This window comes from Plectropomus leopardus, chromosome 6 (genome assembly GCF_026936395.1).
Source record: "Plectropomus leopardus strain MGB_pleo_1.0 chromosome 6, ASM2693639v1, whole genome shotgun sequence".
Classification (NCBI taxonomy): Eukaryota; Metazoa; Chordata; class Actinopteri; order Perciformes; family Serranidae; genus Plectropomus; species Plectropomus leopardus.
Genome location: NC_142181.1, coordinates 2,058,799 through 2,085,041, shown reverse-complemented (window position 1 = coordinate 2,085,041; position 26,243 = coordinate 2,058,799). Strand labels below are relative to the sequence as shown.

Below are 26,243 nucleotides of genomic sequence, written 5' to 3'. Positions count from 1 at the left end.
TGTATTTCCTCATCTCGTGGCAAAGAGAGACTTTTAAAGTGCAGTAAACTATCGGTGCACAGCAAACAGAAACGGCGAGCCACCGTTTCTCTAGATGTGCTGCAGCTGACACGCGGCTGAGATGCTCCTGAAAAGCGGCGCTCAGGCGGGCAGTGTGCACGCTCAAACTGTTAACACGGGCGCCAAAAAACAGGCAAAAAAACAGCAGGTTCGGCGCTGCTCGCGCACTGCTTCTGTGTGAAACAGGCTGAAGGCAGGAGGACGCAAGGACACACAGTTGGCGTAAGTCAAGGTCAACGGGGCAAACCGGTAAAGGGGGACCAAAAGCTCTTTACTCTTTAGCACATCTACACCTTCCAAATGCACGTTTTCTTCATCACCCTTCCCCCATGTTCCCTCCTCTTCCTCCCCGTCCTCCCCTTTCCTGTACGTGACTGTCACCATCAATCAGCAGCGAGCGCCGTCATCCCTGCCAGCTGAGGTGTTGCAGAATTGAAGGAGAGCCTCTCCTCCTCAATAAATGGCTTCCATTTCAAGGGGCTCGGGCCTCCGTGGTTGGTCCGAATGAAAGAGGGGGGAGGGGAGGAGGTCTGATGGAGAATGTGACTGTGGAGAAAATGAGGGGAACAAATGCAGGGGAGGTGCGAGATGAGACGATAGAGAAAGAAGGGTAGAAGGTAATCGGGGGGAAAGGGAGCTTTCTGACAGTGCGTGGGGGGGGGTGTTGGAGAAGGACATTGGTAGGTCACGCAGACATTTACTGGCTGTCCCAGCTGGCGGGGAACGTTCCCACAACATTTGTTAACGTTACCTACAAGTTGCAATACCGTTATAGAAAACCTTTTAATCTAATAATGTTATGTTGTCTAAATAATGTTCAGGTTAAATGCTGATTAAGATGTAACGTTATAACGGCAACATTTTGAGGACGATGTCGAGAGGTGACAGATAATAAAAATGTTATTTTATAAAACGTTCCCAAAGGTTACATGAGAACAAAGGAAGAACATTTTAAAGGCAACATTTAGAACATGTTAATTATGACAGAGATTACAAACCATATTTTAAGTAGAAATGTATTGTAATGTGACATGTTAACAGAAAAAGAAACATTTTTAACTTTTTTTGATGTTTATAGAAATTGTTACTCGGTTATCGGAATCTTATCGAGAAGCTGGAAACTTTTCTGCGATTTTTTTACTTTAAGAAGAACGTTCTGGGAACGTGAACCACTGAACAATTTACTTAAACATTCAATGGTTGCATTGTAACGTTCTCAGAATGTTTTTAGAACCAAAACCTTGTTAGCTTGGGCAGAATGTCAATGGTTAACCCTTATATGTCCAGTGTGCGCTGTCTCCTGTGTGCAGGAGAAAGCTCTGCTGCCTCCGAGCACTGGACTGATGTGTGACTCACTCTTAATGACTCGGGTCGTCCTCACCGACGAATGGCTTCAATTAAACCCTCTGGGCCGTGATGGTGTTTCCTCGCCGCCGCTGATGCATATTTAAACAGAGGAGTTAAAACAAACCCAACAGCCCCTTTAGGAGAAGTGGACTGTCCAAATACATACAGCTCAGTGTTCCTCAGTCTGTTGAGCTACTCTGGTCATAAATATGGCTTTTGTTATTATTTGTCCATGTTGGTGCGAACGACACCGGAGCGAGGACGAGACGGGGACGGGATGCCTCCCCAAATAATCCATCTGCCCCACTAACACCAAACATAGCCATCTGTAGCCCCAAAAACCCTCACTTTGAGCAGTTATTGTCATTGAAGCAAGGATACTCACCTTGCCCGTATGTTACTTAATTAAGGACATTTCTCGGATTTTGAGACATTTCTAGGATTTGGGACATTCTTAGGATTTTAGGAAACTTCTTGGATTAAGGTAGTTTCTCGGATTTGAGGACAGTTTAAGATGTTTGTAGGATTTTAGAACATTTCTCAGATTTAAGGGCATTTCTAGGATTTTAGGACATTTCTGGGACTTTAGGACATTTTTAGGATTTTAGGACGTGTCTTGGATTTTAGGACTTTTCTGGGACTTTAGGATGTTTCTCAGATTTTAGGACTTTTTTAGGATTTTAGGATGTTTCTCAGATTTTAGGATGTGTCTCTGAGTTTAGGACATTTCTATATTTTTAGGACATTTCTCAGAGTTTAGGACGTTGTTGAGATTTTAGAACATTTCTTCGATTTCAGGACATTTTTTCAATTTTAAGGCAGTAGGGGCTTTTAGGACCACTTATTTAGTTGGTTTGTTTAATTTATTAAATCACTTTTGTTTTTTTATCATATTATAATGTCTATAACATTGACTTTTTTATCATAAATTTCATAAAGATTTTCAAAATAAATGTAATTGTTATTTGCATTTATTTATTTTTACGTGTTTATTGTATGAGGTTACTTTTATTTTCAGATTTCTTGATTTACTCTTGCACTTTTTAAAATGCATCATACTATAGGATTTTTTTCTTAATAAACTGATGCATTTTCTTTACATATTATACCGTCTATAATTTTGTATAATTTTTGCAAAGGTAGGCTATTTGCTGAGTGTGACTGTTAACAGCTTTAATGAACCAACACTTTAAAGTAAGCTTTACACTGCTGTTAGATTTAATAATTTTCCTCAGTGAAATTTTGCTCTGTGACAGAGGCGAGGCTTTATAACGAACACTGTCTGTCTCTCACTGAAGTTCAGCGTCTAAGTTTTGGTCTCGTCCCCTCTCCTCTCAGCAGACGTCCCCGAGCTGCTGTGGCACTGAACCAAATAGCTGTTTTCACTCTGCTGCTGAGTCTCAGACTCTGAGTGCAGCTCATGTGACTCTTGCTGCTGCGCTCGGGTCCACACAAGGCTGGCATTTTAGAGAATGGCCCTTCAGATGATGACACACTGTGAAGGATCTCCTTCAGCTGTGGAGAGCTAATCATCCAGCCTTTTTTTGTGAAAGCTTTCACAGAGATCAAACTGTTCAGTTCTGCAGCCCCGTCCGCTGAACGCCAGAGATACCGGCGCTGACGTCAATGCATGAATATTATATAAATTGTTACACAATAGGACATAAAAACTTAATAAGCGTTGTGGCAGTGTGTTCTCAGATAATCACATGTATTTGTTTAAATGCGTTAAAGACATTTAAAACAATTTTAACACTTTATTTATAGCAGTTATGTACAAAAGGAAAAACAACAGGATAAACCATATTTATATCAGGAAGACAAGGACAGTATCTAAAAGAAAAAAAGAAAGAATTAAAAGCTATCCTAATAATACTAAAATTAACCCATCGCGTCTCCACCCTAAAAAAAAAAGTCTGTCATCTTCACTGCTGTTTTGACAAAGGTACATGAGAGTGACACTTCTATTGGGCTTTAAAAATAAAAAATAAAAAACATTTAGTGCCATAAATCCCCTCATCAATAGTTTATGATTCGCAAACATTATTTACGTTTTATGTATGTTTTTTTTTTCATATGAAGCATCAGCTTTGGGTGTTGGTACACAACTTATACATATCAAGAGTGAATTAAATTAACGATTAAAGAAAGTGCACTGCTGCAAAAGTCAAGACTTATGAAATATGAAATAAACCCTATCAAATTTTCCATTTCATCTAAATGAAAATGAAAGAGCTGCACTGTTGTTAGAGATGCTGGTTTTGTGCATAAATGTGCAAAATTTTGTGTACCGTACATGGAGGGGGGTGGTGGGTCGGGGGGTGTCACTGAAACTGTTTTAGTATTTAGTATTTTGTGATTTATACGAGCACGGTAAATCATTTCTTAAAAAATGTTTGTAGGTAATTCTGGTCCTTGAAGTGTTAACACCACGAGAAAATAAGCAACTCAAAAAAATCACAGATAGAAAACTGAAAATACAGAGAGCACCACCAAACTATACAGAAGGATCCAACAGAACAGCCGAGTGGAGACCAGGCTTCTGCAGGCAGGCTGATGAGCTGAGTGGAGACAGGTGTGAACCAGCTACACTTCCTGTCACACACACACACACACAGGCACGCACGCGTGTGCGCACACACACACACACACACACACACACACACACACACACGGACACACACACACAAAGACAACAGAAAGAGGAGGAGGAAGGAGAGACAGCACATACAAAAACACCAAAACCGAAGCAGAATCATCACACATCCGGCAAAAATCCCATAATAAAGTCTGAGCTTGTTGATCTGACAGAAAACCAGCGTCCTCACTGTGCTGGTTTTTATGCAACTTTTTTGTTCTTCTTAATTTCTTAAAAACATGATGATTCTCTGCCTTCTCAAAGCGCTTTGTGATGTGGATCCTAAAAGGTGAATTTTAAATTATTGTCATTCATTCATTTCATTCATGTTCGGTTTATTTGCTGATGTCAGCGTTTCAACGTTTATACACATTAGATGAACAAAAAGCAGCAGGAAGAGGGAAATCTTATAAAACCTGCCCCTTTTTACGAATAACAGAAGCTGCAGTAAGAACAAAAACGTTGCTGTTATTGATGATGACTTTATATCAGGCGGCACCCTGCGTGGTATCGTTGCCCCCAGCGTGAATGGGTTAACCTGACCTTTCGTGTAAAGGCGCTTTGAGTCGTCAGAAGACCAGAAAAGCAGCTGCAGGTCCATTTTTCACTGACTGTTTTCTTTCCCGCAGGAGAAACTTCCTCCACAGTGTGTCGGAGTATTTCTGTGCAGGCATTGTTTTGTTTTATTGCCTGTTTTGGTGCCTCTGAGCTCCTGTAGTGTCATGAGCCTTTTATACAATAGCCCCTCTTCTGCCGCTGCACTCCTCTCTGAATGAGGCTGGTTTTTCTGCAGTAAGTCAGCCTGTGAATCAATGAAGCTGTTGGGGAGTTTTTTTTCCCTTTCACCTTTTTTCCATTGATCTGCTGCGGGCTCGGCTGTCCTTGTTTATGTATCTTTTTTAGTTGAATCGCCAGCAATAACTTCACTGTTAATCCATTCCTCTGCAAGGTGTTTACCTAATCGATCTCTAAAAGCAACAAAGTCTTTGCTTTCCTACATTAAACATCCAAACAGTCCAACTTTTAGTCGAGCCGGAGCTTCAGAGATAAGAGATGTGTCGTTTTTGAAACATAAAGGACATGCACATGACGTCTCAGCACGCGGAAGTCACTGCGGAAACGCCCGCTGAGCGGCAGAAAGACGACTGGCAGCATTAGCTTGAAAACACCAAAAACCACATCTAAAACAGGGGAGAGCTGCTGTGAGATTAACTGTACAAACAGATTCAAAACGCAGTCTGAGCTATTTTTACAGACTTCCGAAAAGAGACGAAAAGAGAAGCAAATCAGTTGCTGAATCCGGGCACCAAAACGTGGATTTGCGGTTCCCATTTCGTATTAACTAGTATCAAAAGCAGTTTTCTGGCAATAAATGTACTGAAATTATATTTCCATGTGTCAATGCACTGTGTACTGTAAACTGATTATTATCAGCTGATTATCTGATTTGATATTTAGCATTTTTCTGATTATCAGCTTGTTTTTCATCTAGTGGCTGATTAAATAAATTCATTTTCAAATGTGTGTGCGTCAAGGCTTTTGTCCGCCTTTTCCAAACTCTCGTCCTCTCTGTGTCACGTCGATGTCCTTCAGTATGAGGAGGTCGAGCCGCACTTCCTGTGCTGATTCCGCTCGGTCACCTCTGCAGCTCTGTCAGCAAGCTCTGGCAGGTTCGTCCGCCTTGTTGCTTTTTCGGGGACATCTGAAGGGAAGCGTCACCCACCGGACGGCAGAGCTGCAGCTCAACATCCCCGAACACTGATACGTTGTTTTAATTTTTTGTTTTTTTCATATACGTCATTGTAGGAATTAACATACATTTACATTCTTATATGTTTTCCACATTTTTCTTTTACATTCCCACATTTTTTTATGGTCAGCAAACAGGTGAGAAAGAAAATTAACATAATCACAGCAACAACAGTGACAGAGTCCTGAGACGGTAACTTTCCCGACACGTGAAACAGAGCAGAGACGAGTGATTACCCCTTTTTTCCCTCTACGCTCTGTTATATTTAGTTGTGTTTTGCGTTCAGTGAGAACATGTCGTTTAAAGTGCTGATGGACGGCGGACAGGGGTCACCTCTGGGAGGACAGCGGCGGGCCGAATAAAGGTCACGTTGGGAGATCGTTGTAGCAGTGCCAGGAAATATATGCTGAAAGGGCAGCAGCCTCCGCAACTGGAGACCTGGCAGAGTGTGTGTCTGTCAAGGAGAAAGGACAGTGATGTGTGTGACTGTGTGTGTTGTTTCTGTGTTGTTGTGTGTGTTGTTTCTGTGTTGTTGTGTGTGGTGTTTCTGTGGTTCTGTGTGTGTTGTTTCTGTGTTGTTGTGTGTGTTGTTTCTGTGTTGTTGTGTGTGTTGTTTCTGTGTTGTTGTGTGTGTTGTTTCTGTGGTTCTGTGTGTGTTGTTTCTGTGGTTCTGTGTGTGTTGTTTCTGTGTTGTTGTGTGTGTTGTTTTGTGGTTCTGTGTGTGTTGTTTCTGTGTTGTTGTGTGTGTTGTTTTGTGGTTCTGTGTGTGTTGTTTCTGTGTTGTTGTGTGTGTTGTTTTGTGGTTCTGCCGACTCTTTTCTACTAAAAACAAACAGTTAACGTCCTCTCCCTGAAGTGAATGACCTCTGGGCTTCTCTTAATTTAGGATTTTTCCCTTCACACAATATATAAGACGATATAAACCCCATTCAGAGAGGATTAACACTTGTTTACATGGTTCTGTTTAAATAGATGTCAAATAAGAACAAAAACAGTGAGCGCATTCATTGTTTTTGCAGCAGAAAGTTAAGGCGTCTGTACTCCCCGTCATTACAGCGTTACCTTACGTTACCTTACGTGCTGTGCAAACACGGTATTTTGCCGTAATTTCCCCATAATGTCCACAGAAGATATTGTGCAATCTTCTCATAAAATAAGCAAATCTCAAAAACTAAGAACTGTACATGGTTCAAATAACTCATGGAGTGTCAAGAAATATTTTGTTGTTTTTTGTTTTGTAAAATCTGATTTAAAAAATGTTTCATGTTCATGGTATTTTTTCTTTGAATGATACGATTAAATTTTTTCATCAGTTGTTATGGTAAAGGTCGTGTGGATTGTAAGGATATGCAGCATTTATAGATACTCAAAGACACGACATCACAATAAGCAAAAATACCCATGATGACGCTGGCGGACTATTTCTATTGCGGAGATTAAAGTTAGTTTTAAAGGAGATGATTTGTAATAAATTCTTTGGTACAGTTGAACTTGAAAAATTGTACTCATTTTATGAAGTATACTTCTATATTTTCTTTCTGAGGATCAGTTCATGATGTCAGATTTAAAAGTTTGCCTGGATCTGTTTAAGAAATCTCACCTATTATGAAAAATGTGCACAAGCCTCATTTCCTCTCCCACACTTAACTGTGTGTATTAATACCTGTTTCCACTCAACCGCTCAGCAGAGCCGTCACTGTGAAGAGGAGTAATTTCACTGTGACGCATCAGTAAAGTTCTCCACCAACATCAGAGCAGCTCTTATGACGCACGGCAGCGGCTATTTATAACGACAGAACCATTAATTTATTACGTGTAGCTGAAATCGATCATCATAACTGAAGTCCAGAAGTCTTTGTACCACTCAGATTGAAACAGACTTTACAAAATACTTCAACTCAGTACTGAAAACTGGGATACGACCCACATGCAGATGAAGACGAGCACATGACGTAAACTTGTTATATCACAAAACTTTGTCTTTTTTCACGAAACAGTGAGTATGACGCCAAAAGCCAACTTCTGCGTCCACATGCAACGTGCACACACGAGTCACATGGTAACATGGCCAGACAGAGCCGGCGGGGTTGTTATTATGAGAGAGAACGAGGCCGAGCAAAACCAGTCGCAGGCCACACTGGCTGCATGAGCAGTATGTGATGGAAACCTCACCGAACCAGGCAGCAAAAGCTTGTGGTGTCGACACTGGAAGCGTTTGTTGCTGCGGCGCTGCTGCAGAGCTGCATGCTGTTATAACTACTGATTTCCCTCAATTAAAAGCACACTCTCCACTCATTTATGAAGATGTGCAGCTCCTGCATCGTCAACAGCACGGTCCTAAAATATGTTTCAAAGTAAAATGCCTTGTGTCAACAACTGAAGGGATTCTGTCAACAGAAACGTTTTCAGAGGACTTTATTTTGAAACAGGAAAGGTTGAGTGAAACATATTTTTGTTTCCTCATATCTGTGACGGATTAAGACATTGAAACTGTACTGAAAGGTGATTTAGAGTCAATATAGTTATCAAAAGACTGCTTTCACTGGCGATTTTTGCTGATAACTGCGCGCATCATGAGTAAAAAATCGTTGAGACTCTGTTTCTGTGCAGCAGCTGAGCCGCAGCTGAGCAGCGCTGCTCACGCCGCCAGCGTGGCTGCTCTAACCTGGTAACATGGGTGCTGAAAAGAAAAACAAAATTTCCTGTGATGCACACACGCTGTTCATGGAAGCAGTGTCGCAGAGATGCATATTAAAATATCGTTTTCCTGGATGAAGTACAGCTCTATTAAAACAAAGTTTTTCTTGCTGCATGATAAGTTGGTGTGTTGTTATCAGAGAATCTTCCATATGGTGTTAAAATGAGAAAGGCATCAATCACTTCCTGGAGAGACACTGTAGCCTCGAGCCATCACACACACGACGGATGAACATGTAACATGATGGTGTCGTCTCACAGCAGGGTGTCTTTATACTTTATGGCTGCTGGTTTCCTTCACTTTGTTACTTCTGTGTGTAGTTATTGTGATGTCTTCAGACGTCGGTGGTTTTGACGATGGTGAAGCGTTGCTTTCCAACTTAAATTCTGAGTATTATTCTTCAAATTAACTACTGCAGACATATGGTAAACAAACAACAGATATTTCATTTAAAATCCTAATTCACTGTTTTTTTTTAATACAACAAAAGCTCTTTTCTTCTCCGTCCACATCAGCGACTCGGTTGTTTGTTTCTGTGCACAGTGAAGTGGAGCTGCGGTCACAGCTCGATTCAGACTTAAAAACACTGTTCAAGACAAATTAAACAGTCATAATTACAAAATAAAAACTCTGGATTAATATCCAATTTAGCATTTAATAACATGAATGAACCTAAAAATAAAACAAATTCGAACCCTCACGTCACCAAACCCTGTTGTTGTTTTGTTGTTTGCAATTAACAGTAGTTTTAAAGGAATAAGGGTCTTTTTTTCTGGTTTGTAGAGAATGTTATCCTAAATTTAAGAAGAATGCTTTGGGAAATGTTAGTAAAATATAGTATTTGTTGCATTTTACCATTTTCAGAAAGATTTTAAAACCAAAAATTCCCAGCTGGAACCTCTCAAGTAATTTTTTTTACATCATTTAGTAACTGATTTAATCTTTGATATCTTACCTCTTTTCTCTTTTATTGTAAATCTGTATATTTTATTGCTCTGTAAAGCACAGTGCAGCACGCCATCCCAGCAGACTGCTGAGAAGTAGTTAGGATATCGTCAAAGTTTAGTGAGTTTGGGAAAGGCTGTAATGAGGTGTGATGCTGTGAAAGGACATGACTGTGTGAGCTTCTGAGCTCGCTGTTTTATAGCTGCCTCAGTTACTCTGATTGATTGACACTGTTAGAGAGCCTGCTGTGCTGAGGTGCTGAGGTGCATATCCATCGAGCTGCTGCTCTGCTGCTGCTGCTCTGCTGCTGCTGCTCTGCTGCTGCTGCTGCTCTGCTGCTGCTCTGCTGCTGCTCTGCTGCTGCTCTGCTGCTGCTGCTCTGCTGCTGCTGTGCTGCTGCTGCTCTGCTGCAGCTCTGCTGCTGCTGTTCTGCTGCAGCTCTGCTGCTGCTCTCCAGGTTGTTACAGTTTCAATCACAGCCTCACATGACTCTGTTTATCTTATCTTATCTTTTCCGTCACAGGAAACGTCTTTGTGGTGAGCCTCGCCTTCGCTGACTTGGTGGTTGCTTTCTACCCCTACCCTCTGGTGTTGTACGCCATCTTCCACGACGGCTGGTCACTCGGTGAAACTCAGTGCAAGGTGAGCCGTCACAACCTGAGCATTATTGCTGTAATTCAGCTCAAGTCAAAACAACTTTATTTATTTGGTCCAAAAGTCATAAATTGCTAGTTTGGTTTGCTTGTTTACCACACCCTCTGTCCTCCGTTAAGATTAACCCTTTAGGGCACGCTTTACCCTTATATCGCTCTGTGCACAAAATGCACTTCTCAAAATTAAGCTTTAAAAAATGATTTATTTTTTTCAACCAACATCCTAATTATAAATATCAAATAATTATATATATTTCTGAATGTTAAATGTCAGGTTTATGTCATGGTGACACTATTTTTTCAGATAGAAAATTGTTGTTGTTGTTTTTTTTTTAAATAATATCACAGCCTGGGATACATCAATGATTTGCAGCAACATTGATTTTTATCCATTATTATTTATGAGCAGTTTCAAATACTTTCACTCATGTCGCTCTGCACACAAGATGCATTTTTTCAAAATCAGGCTATAAAAGTTATTATAAATTAATATGATTTTCCTCTTTAATTGAGCCAACATCAGTCCCAATCATAAATATTAAATATTAATTAATTTTCAGATGTTTAACCCTTTAAATGTAATTTTTTTTCATTATGACACTATGTATTTAGACTAAAAAATATATACTTTTTCAATAAACTACATGCTAAGTTCTGTAGATTATTATTTTTTGATTATCATAGCCTGGGATGTAAACAAGCTGTAAGTCAGAGCAGACGGCGTTGTGACGGTGTGGATTTATTAGCACCGCGGTGATAAAGCAGCATATTACCGCGCTTTGGCGCTTCGATGTGTTCATGTTTTCAGACATCGATATAATCTAAATCTGCAACTTTAAGGGTTTTTGGGGCAAAAAACCGCAAAGCTGATATTCTCGTTATCACTGCACCGATCTCCTCTCTTTGCTCGCTCTCTCAGGTGAGCGGCTTCCTGATGGGTTTGAGCGTCATCGGCTCCATCTTCAACATAACGGGCATCGCCATCAACCGCTACTGTTACATCTGCCACAGCTTCAGCTACGACAAGCTGTACAGCTACCGCAACACGCTGCTGCTGGTGGCGCTCATCTGGCTGCTGACCGTCGTGGCCATCGTGCCCAACTTTTTCGTCGGCTCGCTGCAGTACGACGCGCGCATCTACTCGTGCACGTTTGCGCAAACGGTGAGCACGTCCTACACCATCACCGTGGTGGTCATCCATTTCTTTGTGCCCATCGCCGTGGTTACCTTCTGCTACCTGCGCATCTGGATCCTGGTCATCCAGGTGAGGCGGAAGGTGAAGTCCGAGGTCCGCCCTCGCATCAAGCCCAGCGACCTCCGGAACTTCATCACCATGTTTGTGGTGTTCGTGCTGTTCGCGATCTGTTGGGCGCCGCTCAACTTCATCGGGCTCGCTGTTGCCGTCAACCCTGAAGCGGTGGCGCCGCACATCCCGGAGTGGCTGTTTGTGGTCAGCTACTTCATGGCGTACTTCAACAGTTGCCTTAACGCCATCATCTACGGCCTGCTGAACCAGAACTTCCGCAGGGAGTACAAGCGGATCGTCATGTCCGTGTGGATGCCACACCTCTTCTTCCAGGAGACGTCCCGGGGCGGCACGGAGGGCATGAAGAGCAAACCCTCGCCGGGACTCAACAACAACGAGCAAGTGAAAGGAGAAACCCTGTGACGCTCTTTCCTCCTCCTTCATCTCCTCGCTCCTCCTCTGCTGTGTTCACTCGTTTAGTGCCATCGATCAGACTTTAACCCCTACTGTGCCAAAGCAATGAACTCCGAAAATACAGACACAGTGACCAACAGTGAGCGGGACTGAGAAAGAAAGAGGCATAGTGACCACGACAGTGGTGTTATCATTCTGTTAAGAGTGCCATTTGTAAAAAACTGAGGCTCATCAATTTCAGTTTGTGCTGATTTTTTTCTATTTTATTGTTTTAAATAGTGCGTTCAAAATTTAGATTTTTAAATCGATCAGTTTAAAATAGGCTTTATGTTTCTGTTGTTTTACGTTTCTGTTGCATTGCTCAGATCAACACAGATGATGGCAGGTACACCTCAGAATATATATAAAAAAAAAAATGCCAGAAAAGGAGCATTTCCTGGACTCGAAAGTCAGTCTGATCGAGGTGCTCTTTGGGTGGGGATATGCTCAGATTTGAAGAAATCAGCAAGAAAACTCAGAGGCAGTCTCTTTTAAAATGTTAAAATTTCTACGGCATGGTCCTCCAAAATACACGTTTCAGCATAAACGCCTTCATCACCTCAGAACGTGTTTCTGTTGATAAAGCTGGGAGAAAAAATGCAAAAAACCACAAATTTGACACAGAAAACTGCTGGGGGAAAATACATTATATGTGAATCCATTAAATCGTCTGCAAATTTTTACCCCACAAGGACCTAAAGCCAGAGGTGGGTAATACGCGAACTTCGAGTCACAAATGTGATGACTTTTACAGCCGACCTGACATAATCAAAAAAGGACTTGCAACTCAACTTGAAATTTTAAAATCAATAGGCGGGTTTCTGTAAACTCTAAAATTGTGCAAATTGAAATTGCAAATATAAAATATGTCGAATGGAAACGCGTCAGAAAAAATAAAATAAAATCTCATTTATTGCAAATAAGTTTTTACACTTGCATGAGGTGGTATTTCAGGCGATTCGAAAAAATGAAATGGAAACCCTTTTTAGTCTTTTCTAGGTCACATGATGCTCTGGCTGTGTGCCTGCAGTAGGAACTGGTTCCCATGACGCAGCAGGAGCTACAAGAGCTGTTATTGCATCACATAACTCTGAGAAAGTTGAGCGGATCATCGAGGAGTGAAATGTGTGAAATCGTGGATTATCAGCTCCCAGAAATCCCTCATACGTGGCCGCTCCCACGTATAAGGGGCTCGCCTTTCCATCACGGCTCCATAACACGCCTACGTGGCCTTGGATTGGAAATAATGACGGCTAGTTTGGTGGCTGCAATAGAACAAAAACCTGCTAATGTTTTGAACATCCGTTGCCATGGTTACTGGGATGTTATCACCAGAGGAGAAGTCGAGATTTTGAAAAATATCCCTTAAGTTTTGTACAAATCTGTGACAGAAACTCACCTAATCACTTCAAAAAGCCAGAGCTTAACATTTTAAAAATGACTCGCCCATTTAGTCTGACGAGGATTTTTTAGACCCAAAACGATGACACCTCATGAATCTAGAACGGGTTTTTACTGCCACTAATGGTACAAAACTCTTACACAAAAACTGTGAAAAATCACGAGCAGATTGAAATTTACTGAGCATATTCCCAAAACCCAGAGGACACTCGCTCTCGTCTTCCGATGATTCTTTCGCGCAACATTGACATTCAGCGCCAACGTTTGGTGCCAGTGTAAGAAGCAGCGTGAGTGAGGCAGCGTTCACACCAGGTCAGGCGCTGTGGCGGTCAGGGTGGCGCAGCGGTGTCACTTTATGGTGCATTTGTACGGTTTGAGGGTGGAGACCGACTTTAAAACGTTAAACTTCTCATCTCAGGGGCTGCTTGTCTTTGGTAAGTTTGTTTATGTTGGTTTAAATCTGAACGATTCCTTTAACATCACTGTAGCATCTTTATGCCTCAAAGACACGTGTGCTCTCCGCACACTGAAGCTTTTAATACACACTTTGTTAGTTATTTAACCCTTTGAAACCTGTACTGACAGACCTGCAAAGCTGTCAGTACAGGTTTAAACCTTTGGACTGTGAGTGAATTGGTTCGATTTCTTTCAACAATGTGAAAAAAAAAGTCAAAGAGCAACTTAGTCAGAAATGTTCCACAAATTTTAAAAAAATTAGAAGATTTCAATTTTTTTTATTTATTTCATTTAATTTAATGCATTTAGTTTATTTTTTATTTTATTTTATTTTATTTTTTAAAGTAAGGGGAAATGTCTGGGGACAATAGAAAAAACTAAGAGAAACTATATTCATAATTATTTGAATTTCAGATTTGCCAATAAATTATTATGAATTTTAAGTACTTTTAAGTACTATTTTTAGGCAATATCCTTGTTTTTTATTTTCAGTACTCGTGTTTTTCTTTTTTTATGCTAATTTTCTTGTACTTTATATCCATTTTTTATCCATTTCATCATAAATTGCTAATTGCCTTCTCCCCATGTTTTTGTCAGAAATCACGCCAATTTGCTGAGGTTCCAAAGGGTTAAATAACTGAACTTCTAAAGTTTAACTACCTTTATAATTTTTTAGAAATCGTATTACTTGTTCCGACTGACTGTGGTGTTTTCTGGTCTGACTGCTGGTTACGTGATTGGTCGTTTGGTGTGACGTTGGGTTGCATGTTTTCATTTTTCGCTGCAGGCTGCTGTTTTTTGTTTGTTTGTTTGTTTGTTTGTTTGTTTGTTTTTCGGCATCCCCAGCAGCCGCCACCGCCACCGCCACCGCCACCGCCCAGCCGCACTATTGAAATGAACGGTAGAAGTGGCGTTTTCGCCTGATTTGGCGGGACTGCAGCCTAACGGTGTGAAGGTTGAGGCGGTGGACGGTCATGTAGCACGACTGACTGCTGCTCAGACTTTGATGCCAGTTTTGTTAAAACACTTAATATGAACGTCCACTTTTATTTTAACGATTTAACATCATGTAAACGTAGCGACCGTCTGTTTTATCATCCGATCAGCTCCAGGAACCCTGAAAACTCAGGAATCAGGTCTAAATCAGATACCAGTTTGCGTTGTAGCACCTCTGAAAAACAGCAGAGATTTGGTAAATAAACCTGAAAACAGAAAAAAACAGAAGCAGTTTTCAGTCGTGATGAAACAGCTGTGATGTTCGATGGCGGTAACAGAGACCTGCAGATGGGCTGACCAGGTGTCCCACTTTACGCTCCACTGCGCAGCATTTTTATTCATTTATTTTGGGATAGAAATCGGAGCGAGCGCAGACTCATCTCTCACATCTGTTATTATTGTTTTTATGGGTTTTTTCATTGGATTAATCTACAATCCCAATTCCAAAAAACGCTGGGAAGCTGCGTGAAATGTTAATGAAATCAAAATGAAAAGATTTGTAAACTTTTTTTGACATATTTTCTTTTGAATACCATCCAAAGATGAGAAATTTCATGTTCAGACTGATAAACTTCGTTTTCACTCAGAACTGTTCACATGGCGCCGCTCTGTCGGTGCTTTTGAAGTACGAGCACGATGCCAAAAGCCACATTTCGCATCCAACCGTAACACGGCTGGATGGCGTCAGATTTGCTGGAAGGTGCAGGGCGCGTCCACATGCAACGCACACGGGCGGTGTCACTCGTCAGGTAACAACGCTGCAGGTAACCACGTAACTTCAGGAGCGTGTTGTCATGAAATGCAGAATGAGCGTAAAAGAATAAGAATGATTTATCCGTTTAAACATCAAATATCTTTTTGCTGTATTTACTGAGCGTGAATGGGTATGGATACTCCTAACTCGTAAAATAACGCCACTTCATCAGTGTTTTTGGCTTCAGAGCGTGACGCCAAAAGACGCCTTTGGCATGAAACACCTCCGGACGGCATCAGATGAGATCACGGCCGGACAGAACTGTTTTTTCTGAATCTCAATAGTTTAATCAACGTAACAGAAAAAAATGAAAAGAAAAGACAGAAAGCTATGTAATTATAGCTGCAGACGGCCGAACTGCAGCTGCTGCGTCTGCCCGATGTGCACGAGCGGCGTCACTTGAGAACGCAGAACATGTTGCATGAAACGCAGCAGCACGGCATCAGGTTGAAACGCCGCCGGTGACAGCGTTATGTAAGGAGTGCGAGGACGCCTGGAGGGCAGGTGGGACGGGCGATGTATGGATCCGACAAACCTGCGCTTTGCTGTTCGCTTCCCGTCTAGATTTTCTACGCCTCATCCGAACCCTCCGAGCCAGCATGTGCGGTTGTTGACGTCACGGCGTTGGTCGCCATGTGCTGTTGATCCCTAAACGTAACCACGTGCAGCGTCATCCCAACATGTGCATTTGTTGACATCACAGTAGCGGCATCCCGAAATGAAACAGCTGACTTAAAAGAATACCTGAAAACGTTATATTTAGACGCAGAAGTTCGCTGACGAGCTGCAACATGTGACGACTCGTGATGAGAATGTTTTGAAATGAACCTCCAGAGGCCATAAAAGACCGAAAACAGCTTTTATAACACTGAATAAAACAGAAAACAGAGGTTTTTTTGTCTTATCAAACTGCATCTCTTTGATTTTAACAAGTTATGATCAGAACTGTTGACTTAATATTGATGCCAGTGAAACTCGACGCTTCTTTATCGTGTGAATGATGTTTAACGAGTCGCAGCAGCCTGACGTTTGACTAAACAGCAAAATTCAGCGCCGCAGAGTCGCTCAGAGGCATAACGAGGTGTTACTTTTAAAGCAGGGTCTTTACTGGGACCAGGAACTACATGTGTTTGAGTTTCTTAAATTTCAAAAAAAAAAAAAAAAAAAAAAGGTTCCTGGAAAGGTTTCTGCAGCGGTAACAGACTTTTTCTCCAAAACATTTTAAAAGGAGTTCAATGAAATGAAAATAGCAGCCTTCAGGTTCTTCTTTTACTTCTGATCAATTTTGATTTTTTTCATTGCTTTTTTTGCATCATTAATTGGGTTAATTGGATTTTTTAAATTATTATTATTACAAATATTTATTGCTAACTTTCATGAGTTTTTTTTTTTTTAATTAGAAAACAAAATTGATGAGCCCTAAACATTTATCGCAACTTAGTATGTTTTGTACACCTCAGGGTGCCTGCCTCCTCTGCTGTGTGGGCCTTTCGGGATGTTGGCCATCTGAAAGTGGAGGCACCAAGAGATTAGTAATTTTTGGTGTTTTACATCACAAAGTCCACGACGGACGTCTGATCGTCCTCACGGCGGCTTCGTTCTCCTTCTGGACTCCTTCTACTGTGTGTTTTGGAGCACCAGATGTTTTTAAAGGTATAATGTTTCACAGTAATCGTACCTTTAATGTCTACTGGAAAATGATTCTGTTATTTTCTGTCTTTGTTTTGTTTTTTGATAACCATGGGTTAAATGCACTACAGCATGATGAATCCCTTTGTCTCTCACTTTGTTACTGGACGATGCCTCAAATTTCTAACGGGAATTCCCATGGTTTGTCAAAGGTGCCTGATTTAATGTTCATCAAAAGGTTTTACCAGAACAAAAAAAAGAAAAAAAAAATAATTTAAAAAAAACAACATGCTGAAAAAAGGCTATGGTGGGGTTAAAGTGTAAAATTAAAAAGCTGTTTTACAGATTTCACTCATCACCTGATAGGGTAGTGTGTCGAGGTGTGTTCACAACAAACGGGACGGCGAAATTTGGCCGGACGTGAACGTTTTCAATATCTGAATTAACGAATTTGCACTGTGTTGAATATATTTTATGGCTTTATGACTCCAGTTCATAGAAGTGTAAAAATGAGAGGAGAGAAAGAATCCAGAAAGAATCAGGAAGCCTTTGAATCGGACACACACACACACACACACACACACACACACACACACACACACACACACACACACACACACACACACACACACACAGCCTTGCATTTCATTCAGTGTCAGTGTGTATCATGAGCCAGATGGCCAAAATCATGTAATTTCGTGTTTACACTTTCATTTTGTGCATCTTACAATATTAAGCTCTAAAGTGGGATACATCACTTTGCCCATTATTAACCCTTTGAAACCTGCAGACGTCACTTTTCTTGTGCTTCTTTCAGACGCCTTTCACAAGCATTTGAACCTTTGAACTGTGAGCAAGTTAGTTTGATTTTTTTGTTCCAGACAAAAAACCTAAAAAAACAGATTAATAATTATAACTCACCTATGACGCATGTTTTTTTAATCCACACATCAATATTACCAACAAAAACAGTGCTCCTGCAGAATAACATTCACATAATATAAATTATTTTTTTCAATCTGCCTGTAAATATGCAGATATTTAGTAATAAAATAGTGGCTGAACTCTTAGCTTTGATTGACACCTCACTTCAGCCAATAGGAGCTTCCATGCTGTTGCTATGTCCTTTTGATAGCCAATGAGGGCCTCCTTTACTTAGTAAGGCTTCACAGCCAATCAACAGCCAGCAATTGGCCCGGTGACTTATGGGTCTTGTAGTCGATGACACTCCTCACCTCCAGCAGAGTTCTGAACTCTTTTTTGGCATCGCAGACTGTTATAAATGTACATAAATGATAAACAAACGGCTCCTCTGTGATCTTTTCTTATCAGTTTAGGTTTTCTAGATTATGTTTATATCGAGCAAGCTCACTGAGGCGTCATTATGTGGCTCCATTTTTTTTTTCTCCAGTCAATACGTCATCTGCAGCCTTTTTTTTCAAATAATTATTCAGGTGAAGATTTAAAATAAAAATTAAAATAAAAAATCTTCTACATCAGTGTGTTTAAAACGAGTACATGTACTAAAACTGGAACAACAGCTTTAAATTTACTTTTACTTATGCTGAATTCAGAGGCCTTTCACAGGCTACTTTAACCCTTTTGACACTGAGAAAATTGGTTTGATTTCTTTAGATAACATGCAGGAAAAGGGAATGTAACACACTGGGCAACTGGGCGAGAAATTCCCCAAAACTTGATGCAAAATTATTTAAAGGTGACAAGAAAATGACCTGAAAATGTATTTTAATTATTTTACAAAAAGAAAAACAAAACAAGGAAAACTATTTATTTATTTATTTGTGTGTGTGTGTGTGTGTGTGTGTGTGTGTGTGTATGTGCGCATGCGTGTATTTATTTTTGTGTGTGTGTGTGTATATTTACTTATTTATATATCAATTGACAGGATTTTTTTTTCCAAATCATTTTCTTTTTCTTTTTTTTACTTTTACTTTTTTCTTGTTCCTTTTTACTAATTAGTGCTAATATTTAGGCATTTTCCTGTTAAGATGCTCATTGCCTTCCCTTTATGTTTCTGAAAGATATGAAACCAATTTGCTCAGATTTCGAAGGGTTAAACACATCACGAAGCAATCATTTTTTATGTGAAATCATTTTGTAAAAATCCAGAAGCAGCATGTTTTTGGCCGCCTGGCTCACAGCTCACAGATGTACAGTCACTCAGCGTCACTGAAAACAAAAACGCTCCTGTGTGAACACACCTTCAGTCATCGGACAAATGCAGAGCTATAAAATTCTGCTTCGTCTGTTAAACATTAGAACTTTTTAGGTACGTAAACCTACGATAAAGTCATTCAACAAAAACCCTGAAGGTATAAAAGCACAATAATCTCTGAAGGCCGGGCGACAGTGTACTTATGCAGTTTACAGGTTTAATCTTAGTAAAGTTTCAATCTTAGTAACGATGAGAATCACCAATTTCTCTATGCATTTCATATCACGACCAGAGAACATGACAGCAAAACAAGCTTCCTGTGAATAACGCTCCTGCTGTTTTTAATCCTGTCTATCTTAGTAAACACCGAGGGAGGCAGACGTCTCTCTGCCGTCCTCGTCGGTGAAGAATGTGCATGAGTTTTTGTTTATTTTTTATTATTGATTTCTTCTGTTTTGGAATGTCTTTTATTACTTCTGCTTTTATGATTCTGGCTCGGGAGTTGTGATGATAACTGTGAAAAATCGCTGCTGAAAAAGACTAACATGATGATGAGGAAACAATGATGATTATGATGATGATGATTAATGTTGGAACGGATGCTGCATATTAAATGTGTGCTGCAAAATGCAACGATTAAAGAAAAAAAAGAAAAAGACTTTGTATTGTTTTTAACCCTTTAACAGTCACACTAAGGAATGCTTTTAACGATTACGTTAACGATGTTAACAATTATACGACATTATAGGCTGTAGAATATATTAACAAAATGCATCAATTTATCAAGGAAAAAAAAACGTTTTCCCGGTATAATGCATTATAAAAAATGCAAAAGTCAATGGAATATAACAGAAATCTGAAAAACAAAAGTAGCTTTATATAATAAACATATAGAATAAATAAACAAAATACAAATAAATCTATTAAGAAAAAAAACAATTGGTATAAAATATATGGTTAAAAAAATTGTCAGTGATAAAAATTTGAAATAAAAGTAACTCACAAAATGAATAAATTCACAAAATAAATATAAAAAATAAACAAATAAAAATAATAATAAAAATATTAACAAAATCTGTTTAAAATGTATGAAAGAAATATACAGTTGATTTCATATAAAAAAATAAAATTGAATCACAGTATAATTAAAATATGAAAATGCATCCTATTTAAACATCTGTATTAAATAAAATTGGGTTTTTGCAAATTTTTTAGGAAAGCAATTTGATCCCAAAAAAAGTCAAGTATGTAGTTACGATGGCTGTTAAAGGGTTAAAGGAGCACTAAGCGACTCTCCTGTGAGTTTTTCTTCAAAAAGAAAATAATGCAGAGAAAACACGGAGGCTCATATAAGAGACGAGCTTTTACTGCTATTGTCTCGTTTTATGAGTATATCCAATATTTTAGTAATGTACTCGCTACTTCCTGAATTCCTGAATTGTTGTTGATTGTTGGCCAAACTACTCGCTCGTTTCAAAGAAAGCAGACTGATGTTGTATTTGCTACTTGAATATATGACTGAAACATGATTTATAAGTTGTAAAAAATTGTCGCCACTGTAAAGAGAAACTCAATAAATAAAAAAATATTTTAAATTTTCGGAACCTGTTTTTCTTTAGCGATCACGCAAACTGGTGTCAGCTCACGTTCACATCTCTTTAAAATGTGCCGCACATTAAAGAATATTAACAATAAAAAAAATGACATAAATATACATCATAAAGCACAAACAAAAATCATTCACTGGAACAAAATACCGTAAAAATGTGATTGATTTAACTTGTTTTGATTGTTTTAACCCTTTAACATTTTGAGCATCATCAGTTTTCGTGAGCTGCGTTCAGACGCCTTTTACAAACACTGAAACCTCTGAAACCTAAAACAAAAATTTAAAGAAAATATTGGTCTCACATGACCTGAAAACCTTGTTTTTGCTTTTTTCATGAAATTTTTTAGAATTGTTTTTTTTAATTAAAAAAATAGGGGGAAATTCTCTGAAAATATGATAACAATAATAATATTTACATGTTTAAAATCATGTCACAGAAATATAAGAAAAGAAAAAAGTGTGTGTGTGTGTGTGTGTGTGTGTGTGTGTGTGTGTGTGTGTGTGTGTGTGTGTGTGTGCTTTGATTGGGGAATGAGACAACAGCTCATTTGTCATTTTCACCTTGAGTTGGGCTGACCTGAGCTCAGTGTCTCTCTCGCTGTGTGTGTGTGTGTGTGTGTGTGTGTGTGTGTGTGTGTGTGTGTGTGTGTGTGTGTGTGTGCTGGATAGAGCAGCAGATAGAGAGTCTGATTATCTCGTCGCTCAGAGTGGCTCTAAGTTAGCGAGTGTTAAAGTGTCTGTCAGTGTTGTCAGGTCTTATTGGGAAAACGACGTAAGAAATCAGACCTTCATGGGACACAAAAACCCGATGTGTGTGTGTGTGTGTGTGTGTGTGTGTGTGTGTGTGTGTGTGTGTGTGTGTGTGTGTGTGTGTGTGTGTGTGTGTGTGTGTGTGTGTGTGTGTGTGTGATCATTATTTATTTGCACACGCGTGTAACAATCTGCAGCCTTAAATGATACATTCAGATGGATTTAACCCTTAGACACATGAGCAAACTGGTTTCACATCATTAAAAAATAAAATTGGGAAAAAAAACTTTGTCCCACAAATTTAAAAAAATTAGTAAAAATTGACAAGAATGATTTTAGAAAGCTGGAAAAAAAACAACAAATGTTCCTGTAATTTTATATTTAAAACAATGTTATGGAAAAAAATTAAAGAATTAATATATGTCCTTAAATAATTGTCAGCACTATTTTGGGTCATGTTCTTTTTTTTTTTTTTTTTGCTTTTTTTTTGTTTTTTTTTTTGGTAATTTTTGGACCATATCTCGCTAAGTTACTTATTTGTCTTTGTTTGACAGCAGCAGTGTGAGAACGGGCTGAATGTCCCCTAAATCCTTTATACTGAACCTTTAAATGTGCTCTTCAAACCTAAATTTAACTTATTTTCTCCTCTTTTTTCGCTTTCTCTCATTATTTCCACATCCTCCTATTCAGCCGTTCCTCTGTGCTCGCTCACGCTTCTGCACATGCTCAGTAGCTGTCTCCCTCTGTGAGCACCGCCTGGGGCATGATGGGAGATTAATGCATACAAATTGCCTCTGTCGGCCCAAACATTGCTTCAGTTACAGGGTGGCCGTCATCCCGGCAGAGGAGTCAAATAACTGCTGACAGGAGCAACGGCACCGACGAGCAGGAAGAGATGGCTGCATATTGATTTCCCCTGAAAGCTGCGCGTCCCGCCATGACAGCGGCGCCTCGACACCTCGACCTGCAGCTCACAGACGACCTCTTCATGTGCACACATGCATGTCAAGACTCAATTACCCCAAAGAGCGTCCTTGTTTCAAAGTCACAGGACAACTTAAGCTATATAATAATGCAAATAATAATAATCTTTATTCATGTAGCACTTTTCCAGCATGAGCACAAAGTTCTTCCCAAATAACTAAATGTCAGACGGCCCTGCCCCCTGAGAACATTGAAACACAAATTAGATAAAAATGTGTGCAAAAACAAATGATGGTGCAAGTTTAATGACACAATTTCCCACAAAAAGGACTTTGTTTTTGTTTGGGATTCATTTGACCAACAAAAGTGGGTAATATAAAAGTATTTTCTGCCTTCTTTTTATTATTATTATTATTGTTACTATTATTATTATATTATAGTCAATAATGACTGTGACTGTCAATTTTTATTTATTTTTTAATTACATTTTTAAATAAAATATTTTTTGTATTTAATCTATTATACATTGTTTTTATTAATCTATTTATTTATTTCATTTTTTCCAGTTTGTATTATTATTATTTTATTACCATAACATTAATACGACTAATAATAATAATAATAATTAGTAGTAGTAGTAGCATTTTTATTGTTTTTCTGTTGTGATTATTATTACTTTTATAATTTTTTTTTATGATATAGTACATATTACTGTGATGCTGTTTCTTGAAGAAGCTGGCTCCCCCTGCTGGGATTCTCTGAAGCTGCTTTCATGAGGGGACAGAATTAACTGCACCTGTTTTTTTCTGCGTTATTTCCAAATGTGCACCCTGAAGAAGGTCGTCTGGCGCCAAACATACATGTTGCAATAATAAAATACATTTTATAAAGCTATAATATTAGTGCTTTCCTACTTTTGACCGCACTCCTGCGACGCTATTAACCCAAAACGCAGGTGTGTCCGCTCCAGCCGGCAGTTTCAATGAAAAGGATCTTTTCAAGTGTCAGTTCAGACGAGTGCAGACTGCAGCAAAATGAGTTTTGGAGCCGATGGGAAATGAAAATCTCCCCACTCTGCGACCAGGGAGCTTTTAATATTATAATTCTGCGATTTTATAGCTTATACTTCCAGTGGGTGGTGATTACTTTGCAGTGAGGAAATGGCAAAATTGAGAACAAACAAAAAAAAGCTCATTAAAGTTTAAAAGAAAGTATTTTTATTGTGCATTTTCTTGTTTTTGTGATAAAGAAGCTCTTAACCCTTTAAAACCTGGATTGAATCAGTTTTCTTGAGTTCAGACACTTTTTATAAGCATGTAAACGTTTGAAAACCAAAAAAAAATTGATTTGCAATTTGCATTTGTTTACTTATTTGGCAAAAATGTCCCACAAATTGTAAGAAATCAGTAAAAATGTGACAAGAAAATGAGCTGAAAAAGAAAAGAGAGAGAATATTATTAGAAAATAAACTAAAAAAATAGGACCAAAAAAATCAGAAAATGTATAATTATATATTAAAAATATTGTTATTGGAAAAACTATTTATATAACATACTATTTTTTCAGCACTTCTTTTAATCTACTACTTGTTTGCAATATGCTCAGGTTTCAAGGGGTTAATCTAAAATTTAAGCAATGTGTTCAAAATTCAGCACAAAATACAGTATTTTTCATATTTTCTTATAATTACAACCTCTAATATTATTTGATTTTTACTGGGATTTTTTTGGATTGAATCTCATTGTGTTAATATTTTGTTAAAGTACAAATTTTCATCCCTAAAATACTGTCATGATATCAATATAAATATGATTTTGTTGCCCAGTCCAGCATTTATGAAGCTTTAGAGGAGATTTAAAAATATAGTGATATATACCGTGTACCGTGACATGGCCCAAAAGTATTGGCCTTCGTCCAGCGCTACCAGTGAGCAGATTAATGACTTAGTGCAGTTTTAAACTGGACCAAGAGAAAGACCACAGCACACGAGGAGCAGGCTGAGAGGTCAGAGGACACGGAGAAGACGGATAATTGTCGCGAACCAAAAACACAGAAGAAAACGTTCACTGAAAATGCTGCAGACGAGCAGAAACACTCAGCAGCAGGAAAACAGAGGGCGAGAGCAGCTTTTTAAGCTGCGGTTGATCGTGATGCAGCTGATGAGTGCAGACGAGCAGCAGGTGTGCACGCAGAGCTCCTGCAGCAGGAGGCCACGCACAACCCCAAAAACACACAGAAACACAGCAACAAAATCGAAACACACAAAACCCACACAAGCACTTATCCTGGGAACGCTGCAAATGTGTCGAAAATGTGCAGTTTGATCACACAACACACCGGGCTTCATGCAAGAAACAACATACACACACATTTTCTCTCATTTTTGCTCGTTTTCAGGTTTGCTCTTATTTTGTTAGAACCCACTGATTTTTGTTCTTATTTTTGTATATAACTTAAATATTTTTACAGGTTTTTAGCTGTTTGTCTATATCTGTAATTTTGTAAATATGAACTTCTGACAAATAAAATTGTTTGCGACGCATCGTGTGTCAGCATATTTACGCCGTTTACGCAGAAACGGCTCTTGCATGAAAAGTTGAACTTTTGTTGCGATTTGGTCTTTTGTTCATACGACAACGGCCTTTTAGGGAAAACGCAAACTTTTAAAAAACGGGCTCCAGAGAGGACGTTTTTGAAAATCCAAACCTGAAAACTGACAACGTGCGGATCCTGTGAAAACGGTGACGCCAGGCCACACTTTGAGCGTGCACATTCTTCTTCTGTGGTTACACCGCCAACTACTGGCCTGGCATGCACACTACAGCGTTTTTGGTTGTTTTTGCAGATCTGTATATAAGAGGATCGTTTTCACAATGTTATCGTGAACACATCAAAAAGGAAAGACTTTTCTGTTTTTAGTGGAGCCGCTCTCATTTAAAGTGACGGTAAAGCTGACTTTGTTAACTGATTATGTTTTTTGGGGCTTTTTTGTGTCCTCATTCAGTGTTTTCAGGCTAAAACATCAGCAGGGTTAAACCTGACACCAGAACACACACACATGTGCACACACACGTGCACACTGCGGTGCGGTAATGTCTCGCTCTCAGCTACAAAGTAATGATCATGTTGATTTGATTTCACCAGATCATCACGCCATCGTCACACTGCGCCGCCTGCAGAAATGTCTCTGCACAGGTAATGTGATTTCACAGCGTGGATCCATTTTCTTTCAGCTTTGGGGGTTAAATGACACTGCGGATATTTCAGAGGGCGGGAAGGAGACAACGTGTGCATGATAAGAAAGTAGTTTCTGTAGTTTTTTATTAATGTTAGTTAGTACTCACTCACATTTTTTACTGATTAGCTTCAAAGCAAAACAAAAATGTAAGCACTTTGCACTAACTGTCTTCTGTTTTTCTGAAAAGCCAAAACATCCTCAGAGTAAAAGACAAAAGTCACATATTTAAAACACATTTACAGACACAGTTTTATCAGATTTCTTGAGTCAAAGCTTATTTATGAAAATGAACCGAGCAGCATGGAAGTCATGGAAACCTTCTGAGTTTGAATTAAGTGTAAAGTTTGAGCACGGGGACCTCTAGTGGTGAGATGACGTCAACGACACGAGCTCAGAGGCGTCAAACCATCACCAACATTCACACTCAAATCAGACGTTATTTTAAGACAAGAAATTAGGAGATTTAGAAAGAAATGTTTTTTTAAAGTTAGGGGTTTTTTTTAGAAGCATGGGAAAAGAG

At 39.2% G+C, this 26,243-nt stretch overlaps 1 protein-coding gene across 1 annotated transcript in view; it reads left to right on the top strand.

The window, feature by feature from the left end:
* Positions 1–20,792, top strand: part of LOC121943347 (melatonin receptor type 1B-B-like) — a 55,727-nt gene extending 34,935 nt beyond the window's left edge. The window contains exons 2-3 of the mRNA XM_042486866.2: positions 9,962–10,080; positions 11,011–20,792. Of these exons, the coding sequence (XP_042342800.1) occupies positions 9,962–10,080; positions 11,011–11,760 (869 nt within the window). The 3' untranslated portion in view covers positions 11,761–20,792. The remainder of the gene's footprint in view (positions 1–9,961; positions 10,081–11,010) is intronic.
* Positions 20,793–26,243: the final 5,451 nt, after the last annotated feature.